This window comes from Lampetra fluviatilis, chromosome 45, assembly GCF_964198595.1.
Source record: "Lampetra fluviatilis chromosome 45, kcLamFluv1.1, whole genome shotgun sequence".
Classification (NCBI taxonomy): Eukaryota; Metazoa; Chordata; class Hyperoartia; order Petromyzontiformes; family Petromyzontidae; genus Lampetra; species Lampetra fluviatilis.
Genome location: NC_136319.1, coordinates 6,480,771 through 6,506,286, shown reverse-complemented (window position 1 = coordinate 6,506,286; position 25,516 = coordinate 6,480,771). Strand labels below are relative to the sequence as shown.

The 25,516-nt window shown below is 50.5% G+C and overlaps 1 protein-coding gene across 1 annotated transcript in view; it reads left to right on the top strand.

Moving 5' to 3' along the window:
• Positions 1-8,929: 8,929 nt before the first annotated feature.
• Positions 8,930-25,516, top strand: part of LOC144947552 (E3 ubiquitin-protein ligase TRIM11-like) — a 32,669-nt gene continuing 16,082 nt past the window's right edge. The window contains exons 1-2 of the mRNA XM_078876774.1: positions 8,930-9,551; positions 10,027-10,122. Coding sequence (XP_078732900.1) covers positions 8,994-9,551; positions 10,027-10,122 — 654 coding nt within the window. The 5' untranslated portion in view covers positions 8,930-8,993. The remainder of the gene's footprint in view (positions 9,552-10,026; positions 10,123-25,516) is intronic.

The following is a 25,516-nucleotide window of genomic DNA, read 5'->3' as shown; positions in this document are numbered from 1 at the left end:
TGCTGTGAAGAGGGGCCTTTGCTCGAAACGTCGCCTGTTGTATACAGTACTGCCTTTTAAGGCCACAGAGTGTCATGAATAAACGTGAGTTTTTATTGTTAAAAATACGTGTGTATTTGCACGTGTACATATATATTTTTGTGCATTTCAGTTTCTACGTGTCTTTGAGAGTGCAACTCACACCACTGAGTAGCTATGCGAGTGTGTGTTAATATTTACTACCCAGATTCAAGCGATGAGGTTGTCCATAACATGACACATCACACTATCTACTGTGTACAGCTCAGATACAGTATACCTGTGTGTAATGTTGTTACATACCCTCACCATGTACTATAGCTGAGTTACAAAGTGTGCTGTATAGTGTGATGTGTAATGTTGTTACATACCCATACCTGTCAACCCATATGGGTTTACCCGTATTGTTTCTTGCTGTGGTTGTCCCACCTGATGACGGACGCTTGTGTTGCGCCCGAAACGTCGTGATTTAATTAATTTTATACCTACGTGACTTTACCGAAAGAACCAAAGAGTATTAAATTATAAATATTACTTGACGCTCACGCCAGTTGGTTCAGGGCACGGGGTCTGCAACCTGCAGCTCCGTAGCGGCGTGCGGCTCTTTGAGGGACGGCTGCTTCGTGAGACGTTTTTATTTATCAAGGACCAACACCACCACCGTCTCTCGTATTCACACTACATTCTTATTTATCAAGCACCACCAGCACCGTCTCTCGTACTCACACCACGTTCTTATTTATCAAGGACCACCACCACCGTCTCTCGTACCCACACCACGTTTTATTTATCAAGGACCACCAGCACCGTCTCTCGTACTCACACCACGTTCTTATTTATCAAGGACCACCACCACAGTCTCTCGTACTCACACCACGTTCTTATTTATCACGCATCACCACCAGCACCGTCTCTCGTACCCGCACCACGTTTTTATTTATCAAGGACCACCACCACCGTCTCTCGTACTCACACCACATTCTTATTTATCAAGGACCACCACCACGGTCTCCCGTAGTCACACCACGTTCTTATTTATCAAGGACCACCACCACCACGGTCTCTCGTACTCACACCACGTTTTTATTTATCAAGGACCACCACCACCGTCTCTCGTACTCACACCACGTTTTTACTTATCAAGGACCACCACCACCGTCTTGTACCCACACCACGTTGCATTGCAGCTCTTGAAATAACGTGTTGGGTTTTTTTACTTACCGAATTGTAACAAACAAAGAAAACATGTCTCGTTATTTTGGTTTCTGAACCCCCTGGTTTAGGGGAATCGGTTTTTTAAACCCTGAATACGATCTGACAGCGGTGTAGTTTGCTGGGCAAAACGCACAGCCTCACCCTAGCCAGTGTTTTGTTTACGTGACAAACCTTTCTCATTGATTGTGTCGGGTGGTGGCGGGTTTAACGACACGTTAAATATTTACGCGATCGAACCCAAAAACACGTTTAATGAATAATATTGGTCGCGATTAGCCTACCTATATTTTTAAATCTGAAAAGACAGTACGAAGCGATAGAGGGACAGTACGGCTCCCCGGGACCATGGTTACTAATTGAAGTGCTAATGATGATTGATGGGACGAGCGTTGACAGGGTCACGTGAGGGGAAGCACGTGACCCAATGGCCGTGAAGTGTAAGATTGAATAAGAGACGGTGCGAACCGGACCTGGGAGCTGTTGTTGTTGTGGGGAATCGCCGTCGTCTCCATCGTCTGAGTAGTCTTGAGGCTAGAATTACATTGTCTCATCAGAATAGAGTCGTCAAATTACCCACGTGTATATCGTCACTCGTTACGTTGTCAGCAGACTTTATTCATAATAATTATACATGAACAATAAGACGGTGTCTCTGAGAGCTACATTACAAATGTAACGCCACGTCTACACAGGTGAGCACGGGCTGCCGCGGAGAACATTCCAGGGCGAGTCTAGTGGCGTTCATATTTTAACTGTAGGTGAAGTCAGATCGTTTCCTTGTTCGTCGTGGCTGCTCCATGCTTTTTACATATCGCTTCGGTGGCTAGGAGATGTTAACTACCTTGCCTGGTATACAGGAGGTCGTGGGTTCCATTCCAACCCTGACGCCTGCTGCTGTATATTTGTAGTTTGCGTGTCCCTCTCGCCGTGGTCCCGTGGATTTTTTTTCTGCTTCCTCTGGTGTCCCCTCGACATTTAGAATCAACGTCACGCGTTTAAAGTTTTTGGCTGAAAAAATATCCACGCGAAAAGCCGCTTTGTTGAGCTTTCAATCGTGGCTAGGTCGCTTAAAGAGCTACATAGCTCAGTGGATCTTACCTGGTAAAATATAAAGAAATATTTTTAATAGAATTTGCCAAAATCAGCCAGAGTAAAGGATGTAAAATGTTGACATTGATAAGAATAGGTGATGAAGACTTCTTTTGTTTAGGTATTGACGATTTTAAATATTGAACAATATATTTTATATTCTTGGTTCTTTCGGTAAAGTCACGTAGATATTTTTTTTTACCGAAACAATCAAAGAGTATGGATTCTTGCAGTCACGACAGCTTCAAATCAAGAACGATTAAAAGTGTCTGTCGTCAAAGTAAAAAGTCACATCGGCGATAAAATCGCGCCTAGTGAATTGAAAGAGACATTGATGAGACGTCAACCATTAATGTTGTACAACAACAACAACAGCAGCAGCTGCTGTGCGTCAACGAGCTGCGCCACCCGCACGCCGTTCGCCACAACGCGCTACAGACGCAGTCCATGGAGACACGGAGCCAAGGCGAAGTCGTCGCTGCACTCCGACAACAAAGAAAGCGGTGGATAAAGCAAAGCACTTTGTGGCAATCGCCCCGAATGTCAACAAGACGCAGGGAACTACTAACTTTTATATTTATATATATACTGTAGATGTACATAATGCAGGTTGTTTGGGTTAGATGGTTAACCACCGATTAAACTGTGTAATGGTTATTGGTCGCGAAAGCTTTACGTGTTAAACTACTGTTAGGTGTTCTAGATTTGAAACTTTTGTGACTGCAAGGATTCATAATCTTAGGGTTTTTTTCGGTAAAGTCACGTAGGTAAAAAATTTAAATTAATAAAAGTAAAATAAAAAATAAAATAAAAATCACGACGTTTCGGATGCAAGACGGAAGCTTGTGTTGCCTCCGAAACGTCGTGATTTTTATTTTATATTTTACTTTTATTAATTTTTACTTTTTAACCTACGTGACTTTACCGAAATAACCTAAGAATATTGTTAGGTGTGTTATGGTGATGTGTTAACTTTCCTTGTACTTGCGCTACTATCATGTTTGTGTACTGTTTGTTGTTGTGACGTTCTTACCCCGTGCTCCTACTGGACATCTGTTACAAAGAGCTTTACAGGTCATCGGATTCCTCCTGCAGTATAAATATTCCGATTCTGATGTACGTCAGTCCAAAGATGCCAAATTAACATATGTGATTACAAATCGCGTTACCGGTATCTGCTTTGATCCACATTGCTCACCGTAGCTGTTGGGCTGTTCGGAATGTACTACTCATTTAGCGGGGGGGGGGGGGGGGGTAGCAACAATTTTGCATTAACTTTTACTTTAAAACATAAATACACGAAGCAAGTCACAGCATGATAAAATCACTGTAACTGTTATTATACCATGATTAACAAATTACAATTTGAATCGATGGAATAGGGTAAAGTTTTTTCATAACATTGTGAAATAATGGTATAGAATCACCCCTGTGGTTGGTAATGATTTCTCCGTGGGTCATCGCAAGACAAATTATTGTATTCAATTGTAATTCAACTTTAAAGCATGTTTTAAACATGTTATTGTATTTAAACTTTTAAATATAGAAACACTTTCTTTCGTGTAAACATCCCCGATTGTAAATGTTGTTTTGGCCAATCAACAGGCGGGAAATAGTGAGCGTTAGCGTGACACACGCTGGTGCTTGTTAAAGCCAAGGGCGCGAATCTACAGGTACATCTAGACAGGTTTGTATGTTTGTGTGATGCGGGGCTTGTTTTTACATTCCTTAAACATCTGAGCACATTCTATGGGGATACCTCGTGAGGTTTGTAACCCCGTGTAAAGTAATGTTTCATCCTTGTTTCTCGTCTGTCTGCGAGCCCTGATACAAATACTCACCACTCACCATCTACACACGACAAACCAGCCGATATCCACAAACATTACTCACCATCTCATATGCACACACACACACTATTCACTCACCATACACACACACTACTCACCACTCAACATTCACACACCACTCACCATCCACACACACTACTCACCACTCACCATCCACACACACTACTCACCACTCACCATCCACACACACTACTCACCACTCACCATCCACACACACTACTCACCACTCACCATCCACACACACTACTCACCACTCACCATACACACACACTGCTCACCATCCACACACATTTCTCACCACTCACCATACACACACACTACTCACCACTCAACATCCACACACTACTCACCATCCACACACACTACTCACCACTCACCATCCATACACACTGCTCACCACTCAACATCCACACACACTACTCACCACACACACTACTCACCACACACACACTACTCACCACACACACACTACTCACCATCCACACAAACTACTCGCCACACACACACTAATCACCATCCACACACACTACTCACCAGCCGCCATTAACCAGGGGGAACATCTCCCCCAGGAATAAACCCGTTTCGCACATATTCTAATGGAGATAATGAGACCAAGAAAGAACTGCAAAGTGTAAAAACAAATCCTTGCAGAAAGAAGAGACAATGATGGCAACGAGAAAAAATTAACCCGGAAAAACAAAGTTTTTCACTATAAATCCTTTATATGCGTGGCATCGGAGCGGCTAGAGTCCTCTCGTCCTCTGGCTTGAGATGGCTGCCACCTATGGGTCAGATGATTGTCTGCCACCATTAAGCAATTGGTCATTAAATATTAAAAACAAATTCTCTAAACAGTGTAAAATTTGGGAAAAAAATTTCACGAAAATTAATTGTCACGCACAACGAGTATGTGTGCAAAATGTCAGCTCGATTGGATCACGGGAAGTGGGTTAAAAAACGACCGAAAGATTTGCACGGTCCTAAGCAAGCAAGCAAGTGAACTTAATATAAAGGATTTAAAAAGGCAGCTCCAACCAACTCGCCCTCGCATTAAATGGACTTGCTCCTCGCTACATTCATGATCTCCTTCAGCCACGAATATTCCATCAAGATCGTCAAGATCCTCAGCTTGTGCATTGCTCACCGTCCCACGGTCTCCAGGCTACACACGTGGAGGTGCGTTGGCAATTATGGCACCTACACTCTGCAACTCGTTGCCCTTCGAGGTCAAGGGGACTTCCGAGTCACTGCTCATCTTCACATCTCCACTAAAGCCGTCTCTGTGTAAAATGGCTTTCTCCCTTTAGTGATGTTTAAATGTCCTCACTTCTTTCCTTGGGTGATGTTCACTATTTTCTGCTTTACCATGCATAGCACCCCGAGAGCGATTGTTTATGGGCGCTTTGTACATGTTAATTATTATATTACCATTACTGCATGATTATGTAATCAGTAGAAATGTATTATTTAATTATAAAAATACTATTACTGCATTAGCATCATAGTATTATAGCACGAGCATTTATTTATTATTTATTTATTATTTAGGTGTCAGTATTAAACAGTTATTATAATTAAGTTATTAATACATGAAAAAACGCAAAATCATTTTATTATTATCCATTTCCAATTACATAATAATTAAATTATTATAATAACATAATAAAACTATACTACTTAAATTATTATTATTACTTGACGGTCACGCCAGTTGGTTCAGGGCACGGGGTCGTCAACCTGCAGCTCCGTAGCAGCGTGCGGCTCTTTGAGGGACGGCTGCTTCGTGAGACGTTTTTATTCATCAAGGACCACCACCACCACGGTCTCTCGTACCCACACCACGTTCTTATTTATCACGCACCACCACCACAACCGTCTCTCGTACTCACACCACGTTCTTATTTATCAAGGACCACCACCACCGTCTCTCGTACTCACACCACGTTCTTATTTATCAAGGACCAGCACCGTCTCTCGTACTCACACCACGTTCTTATTTATCACGCACCACCACCAGCACCACTGTCTCTCGTACTCGCACCACGTTTTTATTTATCATGCACCACCACCACCACCGTCTCTCGTACTCACACCACGTTTTTATTTATCAAGGACCACCACCACCGTCTCTCGTACTCACACTACGTTTTTATTTATCAAGGACCATCACCGTCTCTCGTACTCACACCACGTTCTTATTTATCAAGAACCACCACCAGCACCGTCTCTCGTACTCACACCACGTTTTTATTTATCAAGGACCACCACCACCGTCTCTCGTACTCACACTACGTTATTATTTATCAAGGACCAGCACCGTCTCTCGTACTCACACCACGTTTTTATTTATCAAGGACCACCACCACCTTCTCTCGTACTCGCACCACGTTGCATTGCGGCTCTTGAAATAACGAGTTGTTTGGTTTCTCTTTTACTTACCGAATTGTAAAAAATAAGAAAAAATGTCTCTCCTTGTTTTGGTTTCTGAACCCTCTGGTTTAGGGGAATCTTTTTTTGTTAAACCTTGAATACGAACTGACAGCTGTGTGGTTTGCTGGGCAAAACGCACAGCCTCACCCTAGCGGGAATGTTTTTTTCTTATTATTACACGCTTTTATTTAACTCACTCTGTTGTTGTCGTATCCTCAAATCTTGTAACTCAATTTTAACCCACTTTCCAATGTGGTATCGACTGCAAACTTTGTATACTTACGTCATACTGCTGACAATGCTATACTCTATAAAAAATGAAACAAGTATTTTTAAACAATCTTTTTTATATGTTATGTTTCGGCTTGGGTCTAATTGTCCACGCTCAACTGACGTTGGCTGTAAATCACCACGGTCCCTTACGTTGTAGCAAGCTTCGGGGTCACTTCCTGGAGTCGTCGAGTTCTGCCATTCCGAGTACGGTACATTTCATTAAAGCGTGTTTAAATATTACTTATTTTGTTTACGTGACAAACCTTACTCATTGGTTGTGTCGGGTGGTGGCGAGTTTTACGACACTTTCATATTTACGCGATCTACCCCAAAAACACGTTTTATGGATAATATTTGTCGCGATAGCCTACTTATGATTTTAAATCTTTAATACAAATTTACACGGTGAGGTTTACAGTGGAAAAACACAGCCTCACCCAAGCCGGTGTAACCAGTCTATAAGACAAACCATCACAGTTTTCATGGTTACCGTGGGGTTTTTGTAAAAATATATCAATTGCTACTCTTTAACCTTGACACTGTGTGTGTGAATGTAACACCACGTCTGCACAGGTGAGTTCGGGCTGCCGCGTGGAACATTCCAGGGCGCGTCTCGTGTTGTTTATAATTTATCTGCAGGTGAAGTCAGCTCGTTTCCTTGTTCGTTGTCGCTGCTCTGTGATTTTTTTTACATCTCGCTGTGGTGGCTGGAAGATGTTAACTACCTCGCCCGGTGTACAGGAGGTCGTGGGATCAATCCCGGCCCTGACGCCTGTCTATGCACTTGGAGTTTGCTTGTCTCTCTCACCGTGGTGGCTTGAATTTGTCTCCGGTCCTCCAATTTTTCCCTCCACACTTAGAAACATGCGTTTAGAGTGTTTGGCTGCTAGAAATGTCCGCATAATAAGCCACGTCGTTGAGCTATGATTTGTGGCCAGGTCGCTTCTGAAAATAGCTATAAACCTCGGTGGGCCTTACCTGGTAAAATAAAAATAGTTTTTTTTATAGAATCGTCTAAACTCAGCGATTCCAGGATGTAAAATCTTAACATTAACAATAGGTGATGAATATATATTTGTTAGGTTATTAAGATTTAAATCCTCGATTTTCTACGCATAATAGGAAAATGGACGGTGAAAGTCATATAGATAATGAGCTTAAATGAACCACGATGTTTGTTTAGCCAGGGGCTGTTCGCTGTGGTAATGCGTGAGGCCACCCATCCAAGTAACCACTAACTCAACTGCACGCCCCTCCCAGCCACCCTTCAGCCCTCTCTCACCACCTGCTCGCCCACCCTCACGCCATCCTCCTGCCCATCTGTCTCCCCTCTCACCAAATAACCCCCCCACTTACTCACTCAACCAATGCCACCCACCCACTCACATACCTCCGATTAGCACGGTTGACTACGTATGGTGTGAAAGAAGTTCAACATACGTACAACCATCGTCCACCCAGAATAAAACGGTGTCGTAGGAATAAAAAACAAAAACATATTTGACACATGAACAGAGGACGCACAAAGCCAGTTGTTCAAATGCTGATAAAGATGTTAGACGATTACAGACTGCGAAGCTTAAACAAACAGGCCTTGCAAGAAAAAAATGGATAAAGACACAGATGGAAAAAAACAAGTTAACCTTTACATCAGAATGTTTCCACAAGGTGCGGTTCCATTGTGCAATACACACGGCCTGACTACCCGGTCAATCAGCTTGTAGGATAAACCATTATTGCTGTGTCCCGGGTTGCTGCTGCTGGGTTTTGTTTGTACAAATATATCAATTGAGCCCGGTCAAAGCTATGTATGTATGTTGAACTTCTTCCACACCGTACATAGCCAACCTTGCTAATCGGAAGTCCAGGGGAAGGACAACAAACTAAACACAAAAATCAGTTTTAGCTATTACACAGTGCGTGACTGTACCGCCACGTCTACACAGGTGAGCCCAGCCGCAGTGTGGAACATTCCAGGCCGTGTCTCGAGGTATTTATAACTTAGCTGCAGGTGAAGTTAAGTTCATTTCCTTGTTCGTCTCCGCTGTGTGAGCAGCTGCTGCGATAGCTCCTCCGTGAGCCGCGGCGAGCGACTGAGTCCGAGTGAAGCCATGGGCCATGGCGAGCGCGTCTCCCAGTGATTGTGTCGACAGTGAGCTGAGCTGCCCCATCTGCTTGGGCACGTTTGACTGCCCCTCCACGCTGAGCTGCGGACACTCGTTCTGCCTCCGGTGTCTGGACGGTGCCTGGGAGACAGCGAGCAGCTTCAGCTGCCCGCAGTGCCGAGCGGCCTTCCCTGAGCGGCCCCAACTGAAGAGGAACGTGGCACTCGCCAACCTGGTGGAGCAGCTCAGAGTTGCAGAGAAGATGGCTGCAGTTGTCTTCTGTGACACCTGTGGTGATGGGGAGACTCCTGCAGTGAAGACCTGCCTGAGGTGTGAAATGTCCCTGTGTGAGTCCCACCTGAAGCCTCACATCAATAACCCCAAGTTGAAGGACCATGTCCTGGTAGCTCCCATTGTCAGCCTGGAGGAAAGAAGATGCAAGAAGCACAGAGAGGAGCTCAAATTCTACTGCAAACAGGACGCGAGCCTGGTGTGCATGGCCTGTACCATTACCGGAGAACATAGAGGGCATGATGTCGACACACTGGAGGATGAGCATGATACGCGGAAGGTGAGCACCTCAGTGTGTGAGAATGGTATCGCTTCAGTTCAAGGTAGCCATTCGGTTTTGGCAGGGAAAGGAAGGGACGAGAGTTTGAGTGTAAGGAGGAGGAGGGTGGTTCGACGCATTTTGGGTGAGGCGTGCTCGAGGAAGGTCATGTTTGGATGTTGCTCATGAAGTGAAGAGCTGTTGTGTTGAACGATCATGTCCCTGTCCCCTGATGTGGCCTTTACAAAACCAGGAGTGGAGCTGACAAATTCGCAACGTCTACATCTCATTCAATCAAAAATACCAGGAAGTTATTCTCATCACTGCGCCTTGCCTACTTGCTTACAGAATGTTAAGTCAGTCCAGCATGACAAACTGAGTACTCTTTTGGTGGACAATTATAGAGCCATCACTGTGGAGTGCTCCCTGTGGACCGTGGCTGAGAGGGGGGCCGCTCAGGGAGTGGAGTCTCCTATGGTGACTTTGTCTCTTGCAGAGTGGAGTCGGAGAGGAGACGCGAGTGGTGGAGGAGAAAAGGAAGAAGGCGGAGGCGTCCGTGGGACGGATGAAGGTCGCTCGCAAGGACGTAAAGGTACCACGCATGGGCTCTTATCTTGTAACCTTCACCCTCCGTGGAATCTGTGACTTCCTGTGAGGACAACTCCGTAGATTCAAGCGAACGTCGTGAGGCGTCAGTGTAATAGGAAAGAGCAATACATGATGTAAATTGCTGCTTGAATGTGAATATTAAAATGCAACGTTTATGACAAAAATTTAATTTCTAGTACCACTGCAAAACCATATACGGGATAACTCGAAATACTTTTTACAGGTTTGATAAAATAAAAGTGCATGGAGCAACGATTATATTGGATTAAAATCTAACACTTATAACAAGTGTAATAATCCTTCGGGAGACGGCTTCGGAATCAGTCCTTTTATTTCTACTCCACAATACACTTTGCTCACTCACTCTCCGTTGCTGGCAGACAACGGAGAGAGGACAGACTTCGCACTAAGTCCCCACCGCGCACGTGGCACCCAGAGCCCCCGTCCGCACGTGACCCTGCTCTTGTCAGTTTCAGTCTGCTCTCGATCGTTCTCTCTCACTCGCTCTTAATACCTTCGTCACGTGGTTCCCCCAGCCAATCGTTCATGGACAGCTTCGACCATTCTTGATGGTTCCCTGTCAATCCCAGGACCACGCCCCTCATCCGGCTCCCCATTAGCTGGGGCCCCGAATGGCTAGGCCAATCACTCCTGATGACCTGTCGTGATCACGCCTGGGCCATGGTCCCTATCTCAACCCTTATTGGCTACAAGCAGGACCGGCAAGCCAATCCCCACGTGAACCCTCTATGGCTGTTATTACATCACCCCCCCCCCCCCCCCCGGTGAAAAAATTTAGCCGTCTCGGCTGGGAAAAGGGTGAAGAACCAATTCCGCAACATCTTATTAGGGCACCAAGGTGCGTTTAACAAGTCGAGGGTGAACCGGCGTTCCCGCGCCTAACAACATTTAAAACAGTCACCCATAATAAAAAATCACAACATACATTAGGGCGCCCCTGCAGCGCAGTAACGACAGGGAAATCAGCGAAACGATCAAACGTTAACGAAACGGAAGAGATTTCGACCGCGTACGCGACGCGGGACCCTCTCCGCTCCCAGCGCAAGGTCGCTTTGCTTCCGGATGGACAGGAGGCGGCAGGCTCGAAGAAGAAGTCGGTTGTTGGTGCTTGGTCACGTCCAGGGCGGGCCCCGTTGGAGGGGGGGCAGCGGGGGCTTCCTCAACCCTCAGAACCTGTTCATCTGCAGGAGGCACAACACAGTCCCCCCTGGGATCAACGGGCGTGTCAAGCGGTGTAGTCGGCCCAGCAGAACCCGGCAGGTCAGCTATTGGGGATGAAGGACCGACACGCGCGTCAACATAGGGTTTAAGTCGCGAGGAATGAACATACCACCGACGTTTTCCATATTGAACGCGGATACTTTGCGAGTTCCGAACATCAACGAGCATCACAGGCCCCCGCCATGGCCTGTGCAGTTTAGGGGATGTGCCCGCCGGTACCTGGGGGCAGTGGAGCCACGCCAGGTCTCCCACTGACCAAGGCATGCGAGTATGCGATCGACGCGCGTACCATTCGTTCCTTGCCTGAGCACGGGCCGTCGCACACCGGGCAGCCTCTCGCGCCTCCGTTACTCGTTCAAGCGAGTCACGCACGTGGTCAGGCAGGGAGCGGGACGGTTGTTTACTCGGCGTACCCAGTTGCACATCGATGGGTGGAACATTTTCACGGCCATACATCAAAAACAATGGTGAGTATCCCGTGGACGTGTGCGGAACCATGCGGTATGCCGCTAAGACGCCTGGTATGTGCAGGTCCCAATCGGTTTGCTTTTCACTGACCGTGTGACAAAGCATAGCCAAAAGGGTACGGTTGAATCGTTCCACCATACCATCTGTTTGTGGATGGTATGGGGAGGTGCGAACTTTCTTTTTACCTAGCGCGTCACAAACTTCCCTAAGCAATTTAGAGGAGAAATTCCGGCCTTGATCTGTGAGCAGCCTTTCAGGTGCCCCCTTGTCCATGACATACCCGTTCAAGAAAGCGTCGGTGATGGATGCTGCCGTTTGGTCGGGCAGAGGCCAGGCCATCGGCCATCGAGAAAAATATTCCACCCCGACCAGAAGGTATTTATTGCCCCTAGCCGACGGGGGAAACGGCCCCAGAATGTCGAGAGCCACTAATTCGTTGATACGGGACACTTCAATGGAACGCAACGGTGGTACATAGTGGTTCCGAGGCGGCTTCCTCTTCGCACAATCATGGCACGAGCGGACAAAATCATTGATGTCTGCCGTCATACCGGCCCAGAAAAAATCCTTTTGCATCGCGGCCACAGTCTTTTGGACGCCGAGGTGCATCAACTTATCAGCGTGCAGAGCACGGAGCAGGTCGTAGCGAAGCGAAGTAGGCACCACCAAGCGTGGTTGGTCAGACACCCCGTCGGTACACATTAACAATCCCGACTTACCCCGGAACATCTGCCACTTCCAGCCCGCCAATTGCGATTTCTGTTTCCCAACCAATTTACGTAGCGGAGACAGCGAGGCATCGGCCTCCTGCTCGCGCAACCAGACCGCGTGCGGCAGCCGTAAGGTATCATCGGTGTCCACCGACACCTGCTGGTCATCCTCCTTCGCTTTCGCCCCTGCGTCGTCCTCATTCGCTATCGCCCCCATAGCTGGGCAAGGCGACGTGGGCGGTGCGGCGCAGCGGTGCGTGCCCGTCAGGCAAGTGCACGGAGGAACGGGCGGCAGCCTTGAGAGCGCATCAGCGTTCGCGTGACGGGCCCCCTTTCGGTATGTTATATCGAAGGAAAATTCCTGTAACGATTCCAACCACCGGGCCAATTGGCCTAACGGCTGATCCAATTTGAGGGAATATTGCAAAGCCGCATGATCAGTGCGGACCAGGAATTTCCGTCCATACAGGTATGGCCGGTACAATCGAACAAAATGGACAATTGCCAAAAGTTCCCGTCTTGTCACGCAATATCGCGTTTCCGCAGGGGACAGAACCCTGCTGCCGTACGCCACCACCCTCTCAACCCCGTCCTTACGTTGCGACAAAACGGCCCCAATGCCGATATCACTAGCATCCGTATCAAGGATGAACGGCTGCTAAAAATCTGGGTAATCTAACGTAGGCGCCGAGGCGAGGTGGTCCCGAAGTGCCATAAAGGAACTTTCTTCCTCCGCCCCCCATTTAAACCTTTGATTTTTGCCAGTCAGAACATGTAATGGTTTTGCCAACGTCGCAAAGTTCTTAACGAAGCGGCGATAATAGGAAGCGAATCCAATAAACCGCCGAACATCACCCACCGAGGTGGGTGTGGGCCACTCACGTACACACTTCGTTTTCAGAGGGTCAGTGGATACACCGTCCGAACTGACAATATGACCCAGGTAACGGACGGAGTGTTGCAGAAGGTGGCATTTCCTCGGTTTAAACTTAAAGTCAGCCGCACGCATTCTTTGAAAAACTGTCTCAAGGCGTTGGAGATGTTCCTCGAACGTGCGGCTAAAGACAATTATATCGTCTAGATATATGAGGCACGTTTCCCACTGCAGTCCCGCCAACACCAATTCCATGAGCCGCTGAAACGTGGCCGGAGCCGGGTTCAGGCCCATCGGCAACCGATTAAATTCAAAGAGGCCTTGCGGCGTGCGGAATGCCGTTTTGGCTTTTGACTCGTCATCGAGGGGAAGCTGCCAGAAGCCCGAGGACAGGTCAAGAGTGGAAAAGAATTTAGCACCCGATAAAGCATCCAATGAGTCATCCATCCTCGGTAAGGGGTACGCGTCCGCTGCCGAAATTTTGTTCAACCGGCGGAAATCAACGCAAAACCTCGTACCACCATCTTTCTTTTTAACCAGAGCGACGGGCGCGCCCCAAGGGCTGTTGGATGGCGAAATAATATCCGCCGCCAGCAATTAATCTACTGCCCCACGCATGTGTTCCCTTCCCGCCGGGCTCATGCGGTGAGGGTGCATACAGACAGGAGGCGCCGCACCGGTTTCAATATGGTGCGACAAAAGCGACGTGCGGCCGAGATCCAAATCGTTTCTGCTGAACACATCAGCGTACTGCAGCAACAGCGAACACAAGGCGTTCCTATGGTCATTTGACAAGGAAGAATTTTCTCCGCATAAATCTGCGATCCAACGTTCTTGTGAACGATCATGCGGAGGCCCATCCACGGGCATCCGAGCGCGCGGCGGTTTGTCACAAGAGGCGAAATCGGTAGTGGCGTGAGCCAGCACCGATCCCTCCGGAACAACAACGCGGTCAGGTCCCCCATTCAAGACCTGTATGAAGGGTGCCTGACCTGGGCGCACGATCGTTTGTGCCGCCGCCAAAGAAAAATATTTCGATACGGAATTCGATGGGGATAATAGCACGCCCTTCGCACCCCTTCCCATTTGAAGTGGTTTTCGGTAACGCAGCGGGATAAGCATTTGCGCTCCCGATGGAACCTCCACCGTAGCCGCAACTACAGCAGTAACTGCGTTACCTGTAGGCGCCTTGGCCAGCAGGGAAGGCAGGAACGCCATCCTACGACCCCCCGGCATTTCCAAACAGTCCTGGTCGACCCGTATTCTCAACGGCATCCGGCGCAGGAAATTCGTACCCAACAAGCATGGAACAGCTAGCGAGCGAGAAATTAACACAGGTCCTGCTGCAGTAATATTTCCGATAGCGATGCTCACATCCACCTGTCCGCAGACACCCATGCTCCCCCCATTGGCGGCAACACACGCATCATTAACCTTGCGTATCCGCGACGCAGGAATGGACAACAAATGAAAAATAACATCTGAAATGATGGTGGCCGATGCGCCAGTGTCCACCAAGATACGGACGTCAACGCCGTCGATGGTACCTCGTACCGTCGACGAGCCCGACGCCGCAGCCACAATCCTGCGAGCCCATTTCTTCCACTGTGTAGCAGAGCATGTCAATGGAGCAGGATAAGTAAAATTATCCTTAGGAGTGTAAGAATGAGTGCGAGTGGATGAGTGATGTGACACGACCTGCCGGGTGTCCGATTTGTGCCGACTCGCCCGAGGTTGTTGCAGCTCCGCAGCAGGTAGAGGAGATGGAGGTCCCCTTGGCGGAGGAGGCGACAGCAGAGGTCGGCAGCGGCAGTCACGGGCGAAGTGGCCCCGTCTGCCGCACTTGAAACACGCGGCCGACGTCGGCCGGTGGTCGGACGACCCGGCCCTCGCACGCGGCCGGCCCGTGTAGTCGCCCTGCTGGTCGCGCAGCCGCCGTCCCGGAATCCTATGCGGGACAGCAGCAGCCAGCATGTCGTCGTCGCCCGAGTCGTCGGAGCAGTGGACAACCAGTCGCGGAGACCACCCCAGAGGCGGCCCGTCGATCTCGGGTTTCCCCGTCCACGCCGCCATCTGGTCCCAACGCTTGATATTAAACTTAGCGTCCAGGCCGCGCGCCACCCACCGCGATGAAAGCGGTTCGTGGCCGCACACTGGTAGAGAGATGTTGAGCTCCCAGCGCTTCTTCCTCCGTCCAGTTGACAGATCTAAAAGCTGACGCGAAGCGCCACGTAAAAGCACTCCAATCGCCCCCGGCGATAAATTCTTTTATTTGTGGAAGGCGATGTCCGCGGTGGCAGGCGCGTGCCGCGGGCGTCTCCGGCTGCCGTTCAAGCTCTCCGATCGGTGCAGACATAATGGCGTCCGGCGGCCGCGTGGTGGTAGGCGCGCCCAAAATGGCGGGCGACGACTCCGGCGCAGCCGCCCCACCCAAGACGACGGCGTCCTCCCGCGTGGCAGGAGCAATGGTGGGTCCCGCTTCCATAGCAGGACCCCTTCCCGCGGCATCCAGCTGATCGGCGATCTGAAGACCCACGGCTGGTGAGGACGCCACCGCGGTCACCAGGCTTAGCAGAATGTCACGCAATGACTCAATCTGCTCCGCCATCAGCCGCCATTCGTCTCTCGGTCCTGCGGTGGTCGCATCCTCCCCCGGTCGACGCTGAGAGGCGTCGAGGCGAGCGTCATCAGCCGGCGGCACCAGGGCTGTAGCTCCCAACAGCTCATCTTCATCCGTCTCGACCTCTTCCTCCGATAGAGGCACGGGCAGGTTCTTTTTTCTGGGGTGCTTAGACATCTTGACGATCGTCCAAACAGTCGCAGAATTACTTCTGACACCAGTGTAATAATCCTTCGTGAGACGGCTTCGGAATCAGTCCTTTTATTTCCACTCCACAATACACTTTGCTCACTCACTCTCTGTTGCTGGCAGACAACGGAGAGAGGACAGACTTCGCACTAAGTCCCCACCGCGCACGTGGCACCCAGAGCCCCCGTCCGCACGTGACCCTGCTCTTGTCAGTTTCAGTCTGCTCTCGATCGTTCTCTCTCACTCGCTCTTAATACCTTCGTCACGTGGTTCCCCCAGCCAATCGTTCATGGACAGCTTCGACCATTCTCGATGGTTCCCTGTCAATCCCGGGACCACGCCCCTCATCCGGCTCCCCATTAGCTGGGGCCCCGAATGGCTAGGCCAATCACTCCTGATGACCTGTCGTGATCACGCCTGGGCCATGGTCCCTATCTCAACCCTTATTGGCTACAAGCAGGACCGGCAAGCCAATCCCCACGTGAACCCTCTATGGCTGTTATTACACAAGTAAAGATTGTGATAAAATATAATATAAAATCTTAGCTCTTTAATTCTAGAACACAAGAGATGACTTGAAGGGATATTACAGGTAATGCAGGGAAAACGTTTCGTCACGCATCCAAACGTAGAGACAGTGCATGGACTAGCGACCACGAATGGTTAACTTCAGGTGTGGAGACATTATAGGAGACGAGTGGTAACAACAGAGACAGTATATACGACTAGTAACCACACCAGGCCAGGAAACAGAGGGGAACGATTGAATATTCAGGAACCTGCGAGAGAGTTTGAGAAGTGGGTCATGGGCAGGAGTGGTTGCATGGGCCACGCTGGAGGATAAAAGCGGGCGAGAAGCGGGGTTCTGGGCTGCCGTGGGGATCGGGGTCGATGCTGTCATCATTGCCATCGCTGTCGGCACTGCGTCGTCAGTCATCGCTATATAGTCCGTCGTTGCTATATAGTCAGTCGTCGTTATGTCCTCAAGTCGTGACTGTGTCATCGAGCCGACGCTGTGAAAATGTCAAGAAATAAATAAACCCTCTAAAGTCAGTTTCTCTGACGTCATTACATAAGTGAAGTTGAGTTGGAGAATAGTTGAAACACTTATTTAATTCACCAATGCACAGCAACACTCGTTCCAAACCAACCCCGAACACATGTCCCACAGCCCCTTTTAACCTCTCCGCCCTTGCTCCCAATACACATCCACGTCTGGTACGCCTCTGGACTGGGTAACGTCATTTGCCCTTTAACCCCTGACCCCCGTCCAGCGTATTCCCGCGCATGTGATTGGTGCATATTCGTGAGAGCGGAGATGTCATGTCTGCTTGGTGCGTGTGAGGAAGGGTGGCTCACAGATCCCTTACATCACCCCCCTTCTTCCTTGAGACCAAGCCGTCCTCGGCTCAACAAATGTATGCCTCGGCCGTTCAAAATCAACTGCGGCCGGGTGTATGTGTAATATAGTAATTACGGCGGGAGACCACTTGACGGGTAGCACACTTTTATTAACGTTCACTTAGCCACAACGACACGTGTAGCCAACTACAGCCTACGCTACGCGTTCCACTCGGCTACACACGCGGGCTCTCCGGCCCCGTAGCTTCCAGGGGAACTCCCAGACCAACCCGACTGGGGTATGGGTCCCGACCACTGGGTCCCACGGCCGGCCCTCACACGGACGTCCGGCCCCGGGTCCCACGGTCCCGCCTCTGAACCACACAGGGTCCCGGCCCTTACAAGGACATGGGGGCTAGGGGTCTCAGGGCCCTATCTCTTCCTCCTCCGTCTTCTGTCTTCACTGGTTACCAACTCTCCGAGTGCTGCTGCGCATCACCCTAAATAGTCCTCCGCTCCAGGGGGCGGGGCCTATGCGGACCTTGATGTGGACATCTGCCTGCGGACTGCGATGTAGCCACACCCGACCCGCTCTCACACGATCCCCCCCCCTTGTCAGCACGCACCGCCACTACACCACGCGATGTAGTCACACCCGACGCGCTCTCACACGATCCCCCCCTGCCAGCGCGTACCGCCACTACATATGCAATCCAAACGATAACAAAAATTGAGTGAAATGAAGCAGTAACACAACACATGAAAAAAATTAACACAACACACGAATGAAATAGTGCAATAAAGTAAAAGTAACAAGACAATTTCCCCCTCCGTCTCCTTGTTAACAAGAGTGCCGCCTCTGTCGCCGACCTCCCCCATGATCCGATCCCTCGACCAAACACAACAGGGTTGCACGGATGTCCGTGTCCACAGCTGCGACGAGGCATGCGTGAGCGTGAGTGGGTCACGGGCCCCCGTCCTGTGGCCAAGTCCTCTGCTGCCGCTGTCTTCAGCCATGGACAGCAACTGTCGGACGTGAACATCTGAGCACAGCTGACTCCGCAGGGAAGAGGGCACCACCAGAACTTTCCAATTCAAAGTCGCATCCTAGTGCATCAACAAACCTTCCCACATGAGGAAAAACTTCCCTGATGTGGGGAGATCTTCAGCGCGTGCCGTCTCTGCCAGCCGGCGAAACGGTGCCAAAGATGCGTCTGCCTGCTACCGGTCCCTCCATTCCCGTAGGGTGAGCCCCAAATCACTATTAAGTGATACCGTCGGCCACGGCCGGTCTGTGTCCCCGGCGGAAACCGGCACCACGATCTCGGGTTGCGCCGCGGCCGGCGGACTACAGCGCTCGAATCTGTCGCCGCAAGCGCACTTATTGGGGGCTGCCAGTCTGGACAAAGCATCGGCGTTCGTATGCCTAACTCCTTTCCAATGCACCACCTGATATGTGTACTCCTGCAGGTGCTCCAACCATCGGGCCATCTGACCGGTCACTTGGTCAATGCGGAGTAAGTACTGCAATGCCGCATGATCCGTCCAAACCGTAAATTCGCGGCCGTACAGGTAGGGCCGAAACTGCTGCACAAAGTGGACGACGGCAAGCAGTTTGCGGCACGTGACGCAATACCGCTGCTCGACCTGCGACAAGACGTGACTTCCATAGGCAATGACAACCTCTCTCCCCTCCTGAACCTGGGAGAGAACGGCCCCAATGCCCACGTCGCTCGCATCCGTGTCCAGCAGGAAGGGAATCGTAAAATCGGGGCATGCCAGGGGTGGCACTTCTGTCAACCGCTGGCGCAGTGTCAAGGACACGTCGGTCTCTGGCTGACCCCAATGAAACGACTGTCCCTTCGCCGTGAGCGCATGCAAGGGCTTAGCGATGGTTGCAAAGTTCTCGATGAAACAGTGGTAATAGGAAACAAACCCCACGAATCTGCGGACTTCAGGCACGGACGTGGGTGTTGGCCAATAACGGACGCATGCCATTTTGTCGGGATCCATCGCAACCCCCGACGCGTTTACGACATGCCCCAGGTATTTAACGGAGGAGCTAACCAAATAGCACTTGGAGGGTTTTAATTTGAGCTTGGCGTCCCGGATTTTCGAAAACACTTGTCGCAACCGGGTTAAGTGCTCCTCGAATGTGCGAGCGAACATGATCACATCATTGAGATAGATGAGGCACGACTCCCACTGCAATTCAGCGAGCACCAGCTCCATCAATCGCTGGACAGTGGCGGGAGCCGTCTGTAAACCCATCGGCAAACAGTTGAATTGAAAAAGACCTTGAGGCGTTTTGAAAGCCGTTTTTGATCTGGATTCGGCATCTAATGGTAGCTGCCAGAATCCTGCCAAAAGGTCTAGCTTGTGGAAATGTTTTGCTTCTGCGAGGGCATCTAATGAGTCGTCTATGTGAGGGAGCGGGTAGGCGTCCGCCAAGGTAACTTTATTAATCCGCCTGAAGTTAACGCAAAACCGCAAGGATCCATCCGATTTCTTCACCAATACAACCGGTGCCCCCCACGGACTTGTCGATGGCGATTTGATGTCTGACTCCATCATCTCATGCACTGCCTGCCGCATATGCTCCTTCTCCCTAGGACCCATCCTATAGGAGTTCTGCCGAATAGGTGGCGCATCGCCCGTGTCGATTTGATGCTCCATCAGCGTCGTGCGACCAACATCATAGGGACCCTGACTGAACACGTCTACAAAGTTACTCAACAAAGTCCTGAGCTCCTCCGCTTCCCTTGCCAACAGATCTGTGTTCTGTGCTAGGAGCGCGTCTATCCATGACGTGTCCTCTGCGCCGACCGACGGGCCGTCCAATTGCACATAGTTGACGGTGTGCGCCTCAGGGTTCGAATGCATGGGACTGACATTTGCGAACAAGGTCCCCTCCTAAATTGTAACGGGGGTGTCGGCCGTGTTGAGGACCTGCATGAACAGAGGCAGATTTTTGCGCATGAGCGTGTCAGCTGCTGCTAAGCAATGGCGACCCACCACCAACGATACTGCGGAGACAAAAAGCGGTGCATCCGACCAGGAAGTGACGAGCGGGGTGCGATATCGGAGCGGCACCGAGGCCTGGGCACCAGGCGGGATCGAGACCATAGTCCTGACCAGCGCCTGAACTCGTGGAAGCTGCTTCGGTTCACCGTCTGGGCGCAAGAAATACAAGTGACCCCCGACGGGGTCTCGACTCAGCCTACGTCCGTCAGAATGCGCAGAGGCATGAGACTCAGCAGGTCCTTGCCCAGTAAGCAGGGAACAGTGAGCACACTGGAGACCAGTACCGGAGCACGTACCTCCAGCTCCCCGATGCGAACCGGCACTACTACTTGGCCCACTATCCCCATACTTCCCCCATTTGCGGCTATGTACCTGGCCTGCACTGGCGCGAGACGACGCTGTCCCTCTGGTAACAAGTCAAAGATACGCAGGGATATGATGCTGGCCGACGCACCCGTGTCGAACAACACGCGGACGCGAACCCCTGCCACCGAGCCTACCAACATGGACGTCCCCCTCGTGGCCGCCACCACCCTTCTGGCCAACCGACGCCACTTTTTAACCATGTCCGGCCACGGGCCCGGACCGTCAGCGGGAATCTGAGCCGCCGCCCATGAGGAATGAGATGCGTGATGGGGTGAACATGGCTTGCATGGTTCCGGCCGGGTGTCCGAGGTGTCAGCACTCGCCTGAGTCGGAACAGCCGCGGACCGAGGCTGACGATCCCGGTTGGTCGTCCCTGGCCCACTCGTCCTGCTGCGGCATCCGCGGGCGGTGTGTCCCTCCCGGCCGCAGTGGTAGCAGATGATGTCGTCGTTGACCCGAGGATGATCTCCTGCCTCGCGAGGTGCCCATCACCGGGGTCGGCGCTCCGCTTCCCGCGGGATCCTCGGATACTGCCACAGGGCTGCCACCGTCTCTCCCTCGGCCTCCTCCGCCGGCGGCGCGTGTCAGGTTGGAGGCCGTGGCCGCTCCTCGATGTTACCGTGATCAGACGCAACGTGCCACAGCTCACGCGGGTCTCGCCATCTTCTCGTGTGCGTAAAGATGGCGTGCGACCCATAGCGAGGTGCGGACTTCCTCCTCCACCACTAACAGCATCGATCCCACCTTCCTTGCCATGGCAAGGAGTCGCTCTGCCACCAGCGAGTCCAAGGCCAGCTCGTTGAGCCGCGGGAATGCGGCTTCTGCCATGGCCAACAGTTCTGTCCTGAAAACCAGGAGCGATTCGGATGCTTCACGCTGGCAGTCTTGAAACCTCTGGCGCACACCGGACTGAGGATCGAACACGTCCGCCATCTCCTTGTAGACACCCTGCAGGGTTCCTCGTTTTTCAGCCGGAATCCGGTCGAACACCACCAGCGCGGGATCGTCCAACACAGTGGGCAGCATCGTCAGGGCTTGCTCCTCTGTCCACCTCATTGCCCGGGCGGCCATCTCAAACCGGCGGATGAAAGCACGCCATTCTCCCGATCTGGACGCGAACTTCTGTATCGCGCCCAGCTGGTGGCTCCATCCTGATCCTTCCTCCGCATGCTGCCTCGGCTGAGGTTCCGGCTGCATCTCGCCCCCGGTTGCCGCTGCTGACAGAGGATCTCGGGAGGACAGACTCGAGTGTTCTCCCAGGTCCCGCGCGGGACGCACGGTCAGTGGCGTCGCTGATGCTGCTCTATCCCCGGAGAGATGCTGCGGATTGCCTGGTCGGGAAGGCTGACTGTTGGCCCCGTCTCCTCGCTGGGGGGATGTTGCGGCTGAGGTTCCCACCGCTCGTTCGAGCTCAGGACCCAGCCGGCTAAGCAGCGCGGTGACTGCCTCCAGCAACAGATCCATCCTCTGATCTCTCGAGGATGATCTGCGGTGGCGGCGGCACTGTGTCTGCACCGCCGGATTGGTGGAGGAAGGTGGCCACACGGGATGAGCAGCTGCGACGGATCTCGTCGATGAGCCGGGAGACGAATCCCGACTCGTCCATTCCGTTTCGGAGCAGATCTCATCCTGGGCACTTAGTGTCTTCTTGCTGTGTCTCCCCCCTTGGGTTCGTGCGTCGGTTGAGGCGAGACATCCCACTGCTGCCACCAGATGACGAGGAGTCGGAGAATAGTTGAACCACTTCTTTAATTCACCAACGCACAGCAACACTCGTTCCAATCCAACCCCGAACACACGTCCCACAGCCCCTTTTAACCTCTCTGCCCTTGCTCCCAATACACATCCACGTCTGGTACGCCTCTGGACCGGGTGACATCATTTGTCCTTTAATCCCTGATCCCCGTCCAGTGTATTCCCACGCGTGTGGTTGGTGCATGTTCATGAGAGCGGAGATGTCGTGTCTGCGTGGTGCGTGTGCGTAAGGGTGGCTCGCAGATCCCTTACACAAGTATACAGTAGACAATGCATACATAATGAAATGTTAAAACTGGTTTCACTTGCATTGCAGTTTGCATTCATTGTGATGTATTAATTCCTGAATCTTGGTGTCGTGCACATAAGGCAACCGATAATTATGCAATTGCGTATACTTTTAATATTTCTGCAAGGAAATGGGTCTGAGCCTGTTTGCTATCAACCACATGGATTTATATTCTAACTAAATATATGACATACAAGAGAGCATTTCATCATATAGAAAACTTGACGCCTTTGACTAGTGGAGCTTGCGACGGAGACTTCACATTCACTCTGCGAGCTTTTCTCAAATACCGGAGTCCATCGATGAACAGCAGGACAGCCGCTTTCTGAAGCAGTCACAGCCAGGAGGATTTGGCTCTGTGGATACATTACATAGGCTGACATGTTGGCTCATCACACCAGAGCTCTGCGTGGAATCATTGATGGCCTTCCTCACTATTGGAGGTGGCCCAGGGGCAGGCAGAGGCTGACCTGGACGCACAATTGAGGCCGATCTCAGGCATTCTAATCTAGGTGGCCTGCTCTTGGCATGGTGTGGAACCCAGGACAGGGTTGTATCATGAGCATCGCTATGCACCAGCCTGCTAACTATTGATTTGTATCCTCCATCGAGTCACCTTGTGATGGTAATAATAATTTACACCAGTTTAACACTTTTGCGACTAATATTATATTATCCAAAATTGAGGTTTTTTGGGGTTAGATCGTGAAAATATAAATGTGTCATTAAACCCGCCACCACCCAACACAGCCAATTAGTAAAGTTTGTCACTTAAACAAAACATCCCAATTAGTTACTAGTTCAGCACACCGGTGTGTTGGAGAGTAAACCCACAACATTTACAATTCGAGTATGACGTTTCACCAGTAATTTCAACCAGCTACATCAGGCCACAGTCAAAATTGTGGAGAAATCCTCCGGTTTTGGTGTTAAGTAGAGAGATACATGCGATGTCATTGGTTGGGTTATTCACAGTTAATCAACATACATAATTTACATGTATGTACGTTATGTTTGTGCACAAAAAACCTCTTTCGGATAATTTACACCCTTTGTGAAACGAGTGTAACATTGAGGCCTTTCCACAACCGACAAGCAAGCAGATTGCTTAACAATACTTTACCAAGTTGGTCAATGTGGGTTGGTGAAGACAGCCCTGCACCCATTCGTAAATTACTCACCAAACAGTTTGATGACCACCACACCACCACTGCCCTACCTGGTGATCACCATCATGACGATCCATGGGCAGATAGCTCGTAGTGTCTACTGTCCGCATCGTCATTGGTTTCCACTTTCCTGTCTCTGTCTTGTGCCAATATGCTCTAGTAGTGCCACATCTTTCTGGCACCAATCTTTAATGTCATCAATCCATTCTCTGTGCGGTCTTACTCTCTTTCCGGTTCCTTCCATACTTCTGAACAACAAGACACCTTCCATTTGCCTGTTGTTTTCTTTACTGCATGTGTTTATCTAGTGCCAGTTTATTTCTCATCACTGCTGCATCGTAAGATCTTCTTCTGTGTACCATATTTTTATTACTTCTACGTTGGTCACTCTTAGATGCAGTACCCTTCTGTAAAAATACATTTCGAGTACCAATATCTTATATCTGTCAGTATTTTTAATGTCCATTTCCCGCAAGCATAAAAAGCTGTACTGGACACGCATGTTCTTAAGAAGTTTAGTTTGGTCTTGTAGCTGATTTGCTTCCGAACACCATTAATTCTCAGTCCTGCATTCTATCCTAACGTATTCAGCATATGAACACTTTGCTGCAGTACAATGCAGCTTTTTTTCCATTGGATCTATGTTGTCCGCGAATCTATATTCATTCTCCTTGCACAGATATATATCCTGTGTTATTGTCCTGAATGGCATATATCACTCTAAGTATAGTGTCGTAGGTCTATTTTTCATTCTTGCTCGAGGCTTTTGTGTGTGTGTGGGTGGCATGTGTCACACACACATTCAGTCGGAAACGAGGTAGTCGCAGGAGGCACCGTCCTCCCCTTTAATTGTTGTTGAGTTCACGCCACCACTCGGGCCCCCTCTCTTCCACGACCACGCTGCCACACGACCCTGTCCACGTTGCACCGACAGCATCGACCGGTACAGCCAACTACTGTCTGGCCGCGCAATGATCGGGCGAAGGCGGCAACGTCCACAGCAACGACGAGACGAGTCCACTCCCAAAACTGGCAGCCTGGAGCTCTCACTGTCCGCTGCTTATATTCCCCTCGGCGCGGCTTTGCTCCACCCTAGCCACGCCTCCCTTCTCGAACCCACCAGAGGGTTCCAGGGGGTTCCCCACGAAGTCTACCGTGACCCTTGCCCCAGTTCCTCTGCCCTGCCTGCACACCTGTGTATATGCTCAACTACGTGCATGCTAAGTGCCCACCTGCAGTTGCAGCTGCTGTACAACAGTCAGCACTATGTCACTACACTATTAGAGGTAGAGGGAATGTAGCAATACCAGTTGCGTCAATAGGAATACCA